This window comes from Desmodus rotundus, chromosome 6 (genome assembly GCF_022682495.2).
Source record: "Desmodus rotundus isolate HL8 chromosome 6, HLdesRot8A.1, whole genome shotgun sequence".
NCBI classification, from domain to species: domain Eukaryota; kingdom Metazoa; phylum Chordata; class Mammalia; order Chiroptera; family Phyllostomidae; genus Desmodus; species Desmodus rotundus.
Window position 1 is genome coordinate 140,528,914 of NC_071392.1, and position 10,731 is coordinate 140,539,644.

The 10,731-nt window shown below is 47.6% G+C and overlaps 2 protein-coding genes across 2 annotated transcripts in view; both read left to right on the forward strand.

Moving 5' to 3' along the window:
* MYOZ3 (myozenin 3) overlaps positions 1–10,731 on the forward strand; it is a 373,398-nt gene that overhangs the window by 327,649 nt on the left and 35,018 nt on the right. The window lies entirely within an intron of this gene.
* On the forward strand, positions 580–8,756 carry GM2A (ganglioside GM2 activator). The gene is made up of 4 exons (XM_024576927.4): positions 580–1,007; positions 5,919–6,080; positions 7,624–7,806; positions 8,188–8,756. Exons 1-4 carry the CDS (start codon positions 918–920, stop codon positions 8,341–8,343), a joined length of 591 nt encoding a protein of 196 aa, XP_024432695.2. The 5' UTR covers positions 580–917; the 3' UTR covers positions 8,344–8,756.

The following is a 10,731-nucleotide window of genomic DNA, read 5'->3' on the forward strand; positions in this document are numbered from 1 at the left end:
CTCTCGTACATTGATGTTTCTCTTCCTCTCTTTCTCCCCCTCTTCCCCTCTCTCTAAAAAAGAAAATAAAATCTTTTTAAAAAATCAGGCAAAGTCTGGAGCTTCGCTGATAGCAATGCACTAATGCCAGTTTTTCAAGTTTTGTAAAAACACTCCATCTTATTGTTAACAATGGGGAAACAGCTAGCTCTGTACTATTTTCGCAACTTTTCTGTAAATCTAAAATTAATTCCAAAAAATGTTTAAGAAGATAATTAGGTAATTTTCATCATACATCCATTTGTTCAACAAAGATCGGTTGTCTTTTATGTGTCAGGCACTGAGTACACATCAGTAACTGAAGGTCATGGTCTCATCCTTTGTGGGGTTTGCAATCTAGTTAACACCCCTATTGCTTCTTTAAAAAGCCAACCTCGATTACAAAATGTAGCAGTTTAACAAAATCTTGTTTGATGAAAAACAAATGATCTTCCTGCGTTGACTATCACGGCGCGCGTGAGTTCGGAAACAACAGCTACGCCCCGCCCTCCCTCTCCGACCCCGCCCCTCCTCGATTGACTTTCGGTCCTTCCTTTCCAGCCACCGTCACGGGCTGTCAGTTCGGCTCAGTCCCCGCACTCAGCCCCGCCCCTTCCCTTTTTTGGCTCCACCTTCGCTCCTCTGGACTTGGGGGCTTGACGCCCACGCAGAGGAAAGGCGCTCATGGAGGAACCTCTAAGGTGCGGAGTTGGGAAAGATTTGTTGCAGCTCAAGGCCTTGAAATACCAGATCCCAACGGGTTGGGACTAATCTGGAAGTGGCCGCGCTTAGCTTTGCGTAACAATGCACAGCTTTGCATAACCAACTCTGACAGGCATTTAAAGGCGTCGCTGCGGCCCCAGAGGTTGTAGTCATCTTCTCGCAGACCCACTTTTGCAATGATTCCCGGGATGCGGGCTCCGATCCTGATCGCCCTGGGCTTGCTTCTCGCTGGACCTGAGGCCCTTGCCAAGGTCTCAGCGAAACAGGTAAGTGCCTCTCTTTTAGGAGGCTGTTTCCACTACCCTGGCCCCGCGGACTGGGATGGGATAGGGGCGGGTAGCTATTCCCGTCCCTAGAATTCCTGCTCTGCAGCAGAGCCTCACTAAAGATTTGTTTCCTTCTGTGGGAGAATAAGCCTTCCTCTGTCCTTGCAGGTTTTGTCTGTGGACAGGTGACAGATTAATGAGAGAAAATAACCAAATTTAATTACATACACATGCAGGTGGGAAACAGGCCATAGTGGCACAGCTTGGGGAGGCCTGTTCTGAATCCCTCCGCCTGTCTGTGCAGTGAGGGTGGGCTGTACGACCTTGCTCAGCTCCAGCCTTCTTCGGAAGGTTTAACCTCACTTACTTATGCACTCTCCTGCCCTCTTTCCAACGTCTGAGTGAAATTTTGCCGACCTGGAAGATTTAGGCTCTGCTCCCAGGCCCAGAGAGACTCAGCCCTGTTTACCTGCCCACCCTTTCTCCCATGAAGAGGCCTGGTACCCATCCCTTCTCCTCTGTACTGCCCTGTGGCTTGGCTTGTCCTGATGGGTGTGTGGGTCTGAGAGGCCCCCCAAGCCAGAAGGTCCAGACTTGTGCCTTTGGTTGACAAAAGTCCAGCTCTAAGCTTGTTTTTTCACTTCTCGCTGACCCCAAGCTTCAGTCAGACCCTTGGGGAAGGGAAGTTCTGTCTTTCTGAGACCCAGAGAAGCCTAGTTTCATTGCCTCTTTGGTGCATAGCTGTGGGCAAGACGCTCACTATCGCTGACAGCAGCTAAAGAGAGAGGCCCAGCTGAGATCCCCTTCTTCCAAACACTTTGGAAATATTTGTCTGAGAGCAAGAAACAGCGTGGTATAGGGGAAAGTGGGATAGGATAGGACTGAGAGCTGGGAGGCTTGGCTTCTGATCCTATCTCTGTCTCTAATCCATGGGCATAACCTTGGGACTCTCTTCATCTGTGAAATGGGCATGATGTCAACCTGTCTTTCTTGTGGGTTGTGGGTGAAGGGAAATGCTCTGAAATCTTAGATAAAGTGATATAAGCTGTTGGACTCAGCCTCACCTTGCCACAGGGGCAAGGAGCCTGTTTGCCTGTTGAATGAAGGAACGGGATCTTTGGGCTTGTTCTCCCGGAGGATTCACACTTTGTTCATGAGTGTAGGGTGAGAATGTTTCTCTTGGCTCCAGGTCTGATGGCTTTGAGGTGGAGTTCGGCTAAGGCTGGAGCTTGCCCTACATCCCCATTCTATGTGTTTTGGCTCTGGATGCCATTCCAGACCATTCCAAAGTATTCTTAGATAGACAGTTTTGGAGGGGGCTTGAGACATCACAGGGTTCATCCACCACACGGAGGCCCATAGAGAAGGATAGGGGACTCACTCAGGATTACACAGCCAAGTGGCCCTCTTATCCTTATCTGCCATCATGCAGGACTTCTCTGGGATCATGTGATTCAAAGCCCTGACCCTGAGATCACAGGCCAGATGAAGGCTGTGAGTGTTTTCAGCATCCAGAGCACTGAGTTCCCGTTCCTCCTCTAGCATTAACCGGGCTCAGGATGCTGTGCTGGGTACCAGGGGAGAATGCCTGGCCCCATGCTGGGAATACAGACTCTGTGATACTCTACAATGACTGTCAATTATTGTGCATACACTGTGTGCTATGTGTTAAGCCATGTGCTTTTTTTCCCTAATAAATTTTTTGGGGGGGAAATAATTTTAGATTTACAGAGAACTTGCACAGATAGAACAGATGCCACATACTCCTCACTCAGTTTCCCCTAATGTTAACATCTTATTTACCATGGTACCCTTGTCAAAACTGAGATGCCAGCATTGCTTCATTACCATTCACGAAACACTAGACTTTTTATTTGGATTTTACCAGCTTTTCTGTGAATGGCCTCTTTGTGTTTCAGGATTCAATCCAGTGACCACATTGCATTTGTTGTCTCCCCAGTCCCCTCTGGTCTGTGATACTTTTTCAGTCTTGTTTTCATGGGCTCGACAGTTTTGAAGAGTTGTGGCCTGTGCTTTCTGTATACAAACTTCTCCCTCTCCCAGTATCCCAGTGAGAAGATATAATTATGCCCATTTGATAGATGAGGAAATCGAACCCCGAGAGGAATTCACTTAGCCATGATCTCAGCTAGTGAGAGTGGCTGAGGTCTGATTCGAACCCAGGTCTGTGATTTGTAGCCACATTTCTGCCTCCAGAGCTGTGCCTTTCCCCTCTGCTCTACGTCGTCCCATGTTGACTCTTCCCACATATTGGGATGGTAAGTATCTGGTGCCAGGCCTGGCCCTTGGTGGGCATTGCTAATTCATCATACCTGCTTTTCTGGGTGAGGCTGACTCAGCTGCAGAATTCATTGCCACTGACGCCTCTAGCCAGGCATCTGGAAACCACCTTGTTATGTCTCCCCGAGGTCCTGGGAGAAGGAGAGGGGAGGGGACTCTTCAGCTCTGACAGGGCGTTCTGGGCACTTCTTCCAGCCTGGGATCAGTCCTCAGTATCAGTCAGGTTGCCTTATAATCTGTGAAAGCAGCCCCTGAAAATGGCTAGTCCTCCCATATACCTTCCGGCCTGACTCTTAATTCCAGGCACTTTTTTAGGTGACAGTGGTCTTGTAACTGGTCTCCCCGCTTCCACCTTGTTCCTCTCCAAACTAGTCTCAACCATTAAGCAGAGAATGGCACTTTCCTGCAAGGGGTCTCCATTGTACTTACAGAAAATTCAGCCTCCTGATGATGACCTGTGAGGTCCTGTGTGAAATGATCCTGCCACCCCTTCGACCTCATCTGGGTCTCTTGTCCACTGCATGTAGCCCACTGGCTTTCTTGTAGTCCAGAGCAGCTAAGCTGCTTTCTACCACAGGGCCTTTGTACATGTGCCCTCTGCCTGGACATTCTCTCTCTCTGTACTTACACATCCGACTCCTCATCCTGCAGGAGTCCAGCTTAAGTATCATTTCCTCATCATCCTATTTAAGTAAGTCCTTTGTTACTCTCCGCCTTACCTTTTGTTATGGCACTCAGAAGTCATAGTGGGTAATGTATACATTAGACTAAGCTCTAAGGACAGGGCAGGAACATTTCTAATTGTTTACCACTGTTAACACAGCACTTAGCCCAGAGTCTGTGGTCGTTGCCCCACACGTTTGTGGAATGAATGTTGAAGGATGCATTTATTGGCTCCTACCCTGTATAAGGGGCCCTGGGGAATACAGGGATGAATCAGTCCCTGTCCTGCCCTCCTTAGTCATGGCACAGTGTTTCATCCCAAGCGACAGAAGCCCATTCCAAGAAGCTCAAGTAAAGGTGAGTTTACTCCAGGCACATGAGGAATCTCATGGAATGAGAGGCAAGAAGTGGAGGCTGGGGTGGCTCGTGGCTGTCGTTCAGTGAGTCAGCTCACGCTTTGGGCATGACCTTGTGTTATGAGCTTTACATACGTGCTCTCACCCTTACAGCAGCCCTGAGAGGAACGTATAAATGCCTCCACCTAAAAGATGTGAAAATTGGGACTAAAGAGGGAACTGCTTATATGATCACATGATACAGTGTCTGAGCTATGATTACAGCCCATGTCTGTTGACTAAAGCCTTGATTTACCCCATGTTTCACTCGAGAGCCATGCCCCTCACTGCTGTTTCGATAGGGGAGGGGAGGAGTAGATGACTACATTCGTTCTCTTTTCCACAGACCCTTAGGTCTTGTCCCTTTGTCTTAGCCATGGGTCATGGGTCCCGAGTTGTAGCCCCATCCCAAAGCTATGACCCAATAACAGTGCAAAGCCCAAGGTCCTCAGAGTGACTTTGCCTCCATCTCAAGTCCCAAATCAGAGGCAGAGAGAATCTGTCACCCAACCAGATTGGGTTAGGTGTTCCTTTGTGGCCCAGTAGGCTGTGGGTGTGTTGGTGATGGGGATCAGCTTGGGGGTGTGGGAGTAGTAGGTTTTCCTTCTAAGTTGGGGTGTGCAGGGTAGGCGTATTGTAAGTTTCTCAGAGAAGGCTGGGAAAGGTGAGAGGGGGTGGGCAGAGAGTCTGCATGGCGTGTGGGAAGCTTCAAAGGTCATAGATGAGAAGGGAACCGTGGAAGCAGGGAGTCAGCGGTCAAGTGTAGTTGGACAAGATGGTGGAATCAGGAGACCTCTGGGCGATGTGAAGGAAGGAGAGAAGTGGCTCAGCAGAGGGGAAGAGGGTGATTCAGACGGAGAGGGGGCCTGCGCCATGGGATGGGAGAAAGAAAGCACTGGTTAGGATTGGGAAACCTCATTCATTCAGCAAAGACTGTTTATCACCAAGTGGCTCCCAGGGGATCCTTTCCTGTGTATCCTGTTCCCTTTCTGCACACCCTTCAAGGGTAACATTTTGGATGTTATGTTTCCTCCTGTGTTTTGTGTTTCCTATTGTCCCCGGGCCTGCACTGGGGTGGGGGGAGGGGTGTGTGACCAGAATAAGGTCCAGAGCTTGGGCTGCAAAGAGAAACCCTCCAGGAGCTTCTCTCTAAGGAGATCCCAAGCCTGGCTGGAGGGGGGTGGGGAGCAGGGAGGTGGGAGATCGGAGGAGGTACCTACCAGGGGCGGGCATGGTTAGTCTCCTGTTTTGAGTGTTTGAGCGTTGGTAACGCTGAGTTCCCGTTCCTCCTCCAGCAGGAACCGCTTCAGGGTCTGGTGTACTGTGCTTTATAGTTTAGCACACTTTGGGGGGTTTATGTATTTTGAGCCTTTACTTCAGTCCTGCCAGTCAGACACTGTAAAACAGTGTCATCCCAGGTTTACTGATGCTCATTACAGATGCAGCTCAGACAGGGAAGCTACCTCGCCCACCGTCATTTCTATTGATTCGTCTAACTGGTGAGATTTCCTTTGGCCAACTTTTCTTTTCTTGCTGCTGTGATTGTCTCTAGTCATTCCGGATCAGTAGCTTTTCCTGGGAGAACTGTGACGAGGGGAAGGACCCTGTGCTGATCAAAAGCCTGAATGTGGAGCCCAGCCCCATTGTGGATCCGGGGAACGTGACCGTCAGTGCCGAGACCCTGACAAGTGTCACCCTCAGTTCTCCTCTGAAGGTGAGCCTGGGGGTGGGTGGGATCGGTCGGGAGCTGGAGGGAAGGTGCCGTGGGCCAGCTGACAGGGGCCCTGAGGGCCCTGAGGGACCAGTTTCTCGGGGGACTGAGAACCCTGGCAGCCCAGAGCAGCAAAGGAGGCGTGCATTTGTAGAGTCTGACTGAGGTTCAGAGAATCTCGGAGTCACGGTGCCGGAGATGGGAAGGAATCTGCCGTCAGACCCAGCCCCTTCCAGCCCAGCGCACAAGGACAGAGAGCTCCGCCTCTCGGACAGGACAGCCCAGTGCTCACTGTTGTTTGACAGCTCTGGTTGGGCATGTTGGTTTTGGTAGTGGTGCCGTTAATTAGAAAACACATATCAATTAACAAGTGATATGTAGTCAACTTTAGAGAATGCAAATGGTCAAAATGGGGTGGGGGGAGAAATCACCTGAAATCTGATCACTACCTTGTGATAAGAGGTAAGCATTTTTCATGTTTTGGAACAGTCCCCCATATAATCACATATAATGTTAATTTTAATAGATAAATATATGAAAATAAGTGGTTGTCCTTGTGAATGTCCTCCTATAATCTAACTCCTCATGAGATAGCCATTGGTAGCTATTTAAATATCCTGTCAGAACTTTTTCTGCATTTGTGAATATATATATATATATATATATATATATATATATATATATATATATATATTTATACTGGTGGGATTATATGACATATGACATTAAACTTGCCCCCCCTTTTTCATCCTACTATATGTTCCATAGCTCTTTTTATGGCATTTGGCTTAGACCCACCTAATCATTTTTAAATGGCAGGAATATTGTTACAGATCTGTCATAGTTTACTTACCGAATCTAACATCAGATATTTAGCTTGTTTCCAGGGCCATTTTTGGTTTGTTTGGTTTCTGGCTCTTGTAAGTACCTTTGCAGAGATTGTTCTTGAAAAGCACCTTTCTCCGCCTTTCTGTCATGTAGACACAGATTTTTAGGCCTTCTGCTGCACATTGCCGAAGTGCCTCCAAATGTTCGAACCTAGTCGTCCTCTCACCAGAAACACCAGGTGTGGCTCTCTCCACACACTAGTTGCCATTGAGCATTTTGTAGAAATCCTTTCCGGTCTTGTATACCATCCCAGAGGAGGTTCGAGGTCCTTTCACAAGTTTCTTTGCATTTTATAGTTACACGTTGGGAACGTCTAGGAGGCAATGCTAGAGTTAGCCAATTAGCAGTTAGATAACGACAAATGCATTTCAGCTCGTTAGCTTCCACGGGTGGGTGGTGGTGACTACCTAAAGAACTCTCAGGCTGTGATTCAGTGAAAGGGGAGACGTCACATTCGATTATTCAGGTCTGTCTGGGCTCAGGAAAGGGTCATTTTGGGGCATGTGCCGCAATACTGTTGTTTCTGGTTCGGAACTCTCTAAGATCCCAACCAATTAAAGCCTGTGTGATTGAAATGAAATGAAATGAAATGGAAACAGGCAGAGGAGCTAGTGTGTTTGCCTTGGAACCGACTTGTTTTCACACTCTTTCCTACCAGGCGGAGTTAACTGTGCAGAAGGAAATGGCTGGCTTGTGGGTCAAAGTCCCCTGTGTGGAACAGATTGGTAGCTGTACCTATGAAGACATCTGTGACATACTTGACATTTTCCTTCCCCCTGGAGAGCCCTGCCCAGAGCCCCTGCATGCCTATGGGCTTCCCTGCCACTGTCCCTTCAAAGAAGTAAGTACTCAGGGACGGAGAGAGAGCATTAGACTGGAGTAAAGACATGGGGTTCAGAGAGAAGGATCCTCGCATTCTCCTCCTGTGGGTTTGGGTGTCTGTGTATGGATGTAAATCGGTGTGATCTTTTTTGAATTGCTTATCTTTAGAGAGCCTCAGTTTATCCATCTACGAAATGGGAGACTTGAACTTCGATGTGACCTTCATTGCCTTCCAGCCGGAACAGTCCATGCTCTCAGTGCCATGGCAATCTCTAATCTCCCGTGGCTCTCAGGGGAGTGGGAGGGGGGACAGTTTGTGGCTGCAGTCCTAGAGGTGGCTCTAGGAGAGAGTCTCACCAATAGGCTCCCACTGACCTGTGATCCACTGGCTTTTCCACAGGGGAAATACTCACTGCCCAAGAGTGTTTTCACCCTACCCCACCTGGACCTGCCTGGCTTGCTCAGTACCGGAAACTACCGCATCCAGAGCATCCTAAGCAGCGGCGAGAAACGTCTGGGCTGTTTCAAGATGAATGTCTCTCTAGAGGCCTTATAATGTGGCACCAGCTACAGCAGAACGAAGGGGTGTGAGGAAGGTGTCCCTCTTCCTCTGTCTTGCGTTTGTCAAGGCCACATTCTGATTTTCTGTCTCCCTTCAAGCCCTTTCCCACAGTGATGCTACTGCCCTCGCTGAAAATCATTTTGTGCCACTTACATTTTAGGCGTGGGCAAGCAGCCTGAACCTAAGGTAGGGAGAGCGTGGTGGGTCTTGACAGATCTACTGGGCTGGCCACTCCCTTTTCCTCCTCACCGCGGGGGCTTTCTGTCTGAGTTTAACTCATCTTCCAAACAGCCCAGGAATAGCACAAACACATTTTGTGACCCAGACGTTCAGACTAACCTGGTCTTGCTCTCCTGAAGTGACTTTATGATTTTCTCATTAAAATTTTTTTGTCATTAACTTAAAAACAGAGTGAGAGTATTAACAGTTTTCATTTTACTCATGCAATGAAGGGCCTGAAGTAGTAAGTCTCAAGTGTATTTCCCCATTAACATCTCGAATTAGTTTAGGTAGTCTTTTCTAGATTTGCCTAATTAGCAGTGGGGCATAGTGTATCCTGGAGAGGCAGGGTGTGGGGTGGGGGGGCTTCCTTGAGAGAGACATTGAAGGATGCTCTATGTATTTAAGATAGTTTACAAACTCAGGCGCCTGGGGGGCCAAGCACAAGACAGAACTGAATGATGGGGGCCACAGGGAACACACATGTGTCTTCCCTTTTCATAACAGCACGTATGCACTGATGTGAGACATCCGATGCGCAGTCTCGGGTTGGGGATATAATCAGGGATGATGGGCCTGGGTGAGTTCGGAAGGGGCCTATAGGGGCCTTTGCTTTCTAGATACAGCCAGTGAGTGTCACATGACAATGTTGTAGGCCCAGTTTGCCACGTATTCTCAATTTTTTTTCCTTAGAGAAGCTGGAAATCTAGACTTTTATATGAAATCTTACAGTGTTTAAGCACTGGCAAGCAATTTTTAAAACACTGCAGGGGCCAAAAAGACTTCTCAGTGGGGAAATTTGGCTCAGGGTGGCCAATCTGCGACCTCTATCGTAAGAACATGCATGCTTTGTCGTTTTGGTCTTGAGACAACTCCTCTGGTGCTGGGTTTCCCTGCTTGGGGCAAGATCTGTAGTGTCTGACCCAAGGAGTAGGCCCTTCCGGTGCTAGGGGAGGTAGAGGCAGCCTCTTGGTGCTGTGAGCTCTGACAGGGTGAATGTGGCAGATGCTGAGAGTTGGATCCACTAGCAGCTGCTCTGGAGCAAGGATCCAACGAAGAAAGGTGGACCCAAGTCAGGTGCCTGTGTTTGTCCATTGTCCTGTCCTGTGTGACAACTTACAGACCCACAAACCAGCCCTGAACTCTGAATTTGAAGCCTGGAATGGTAATATAGTCATGTGCTGCTTAATAACAAGGAACTGTGTCATTGGGCCATTTTGTCATTGTGCGAACACCATAGAGTATAGTTACACAGCCCTGGATGGTACGTATGGCCTTCTGCACAGCTAGGCTACGTGGGACAACCTATTGCTCCTGACTTACAAGCCTGCACAGCATGCTGCTGTACTGAATACTGCAGGCAATTGTAACACAGTGGCAATTTGTGTATCTAAACATAGAAAAGGTGCAGCAAAAATACTCGTGTTTGTGGGAATGCATTGCACTAGGACCTTTTGATGGCTATGGTGTCCCTAGGCAATAGGAATTTCAGCTCCACTACAATCTCCTGGGACCTCCTTCATATATATGGTCCGTCATTGACTGAAACATCATTATACGATGTATTGCTATAAATCTTTTTAACTTGCTGAGAGTTCCTCCTTTGTATTGGCTGTATATATATTTTTATTGATCGCATCCTAGGATTTCAGGATTTTGGTGTGAGGCTTTATTTTCTTGTAATGTCTTTGTCTAGTTTCGGTTCATATGTTGCTTTTAATCTTTCTTCCACTGATAAACCACAAATATATTTGCATATCCATAGGTGCATTTCTGCAGTATTTGGGGACATTGTAGCATTTTATTCTGGATGAGTCATAATTTAACCTAATGTTGTCTGTTTCTGACTTTTACTATTATAAATAACACAAACTCCTTTTGCATACATTTTTGCAAACACAAAAGATTCTTAGAACAAATTCTTATAAGTGAAATAAGTGAGTCAGAAGGCTACACATTTTAAGACTTATGTATTATAAAATTGCCCTTCAGAAAAACTGTAACAATGTATAATCCCATCTGCAGAGTATAAGATGGCCTCTCAAAACCCTTCCCACAACTATTATTTTTAAAAGTAGGTCAGTAGGTCTTGCACAGGACGAAATCCTTTTCCACCCCACAAACTTCTCAGCCTTTCCAGCCTAAATCAACTCTAAGTGGCTT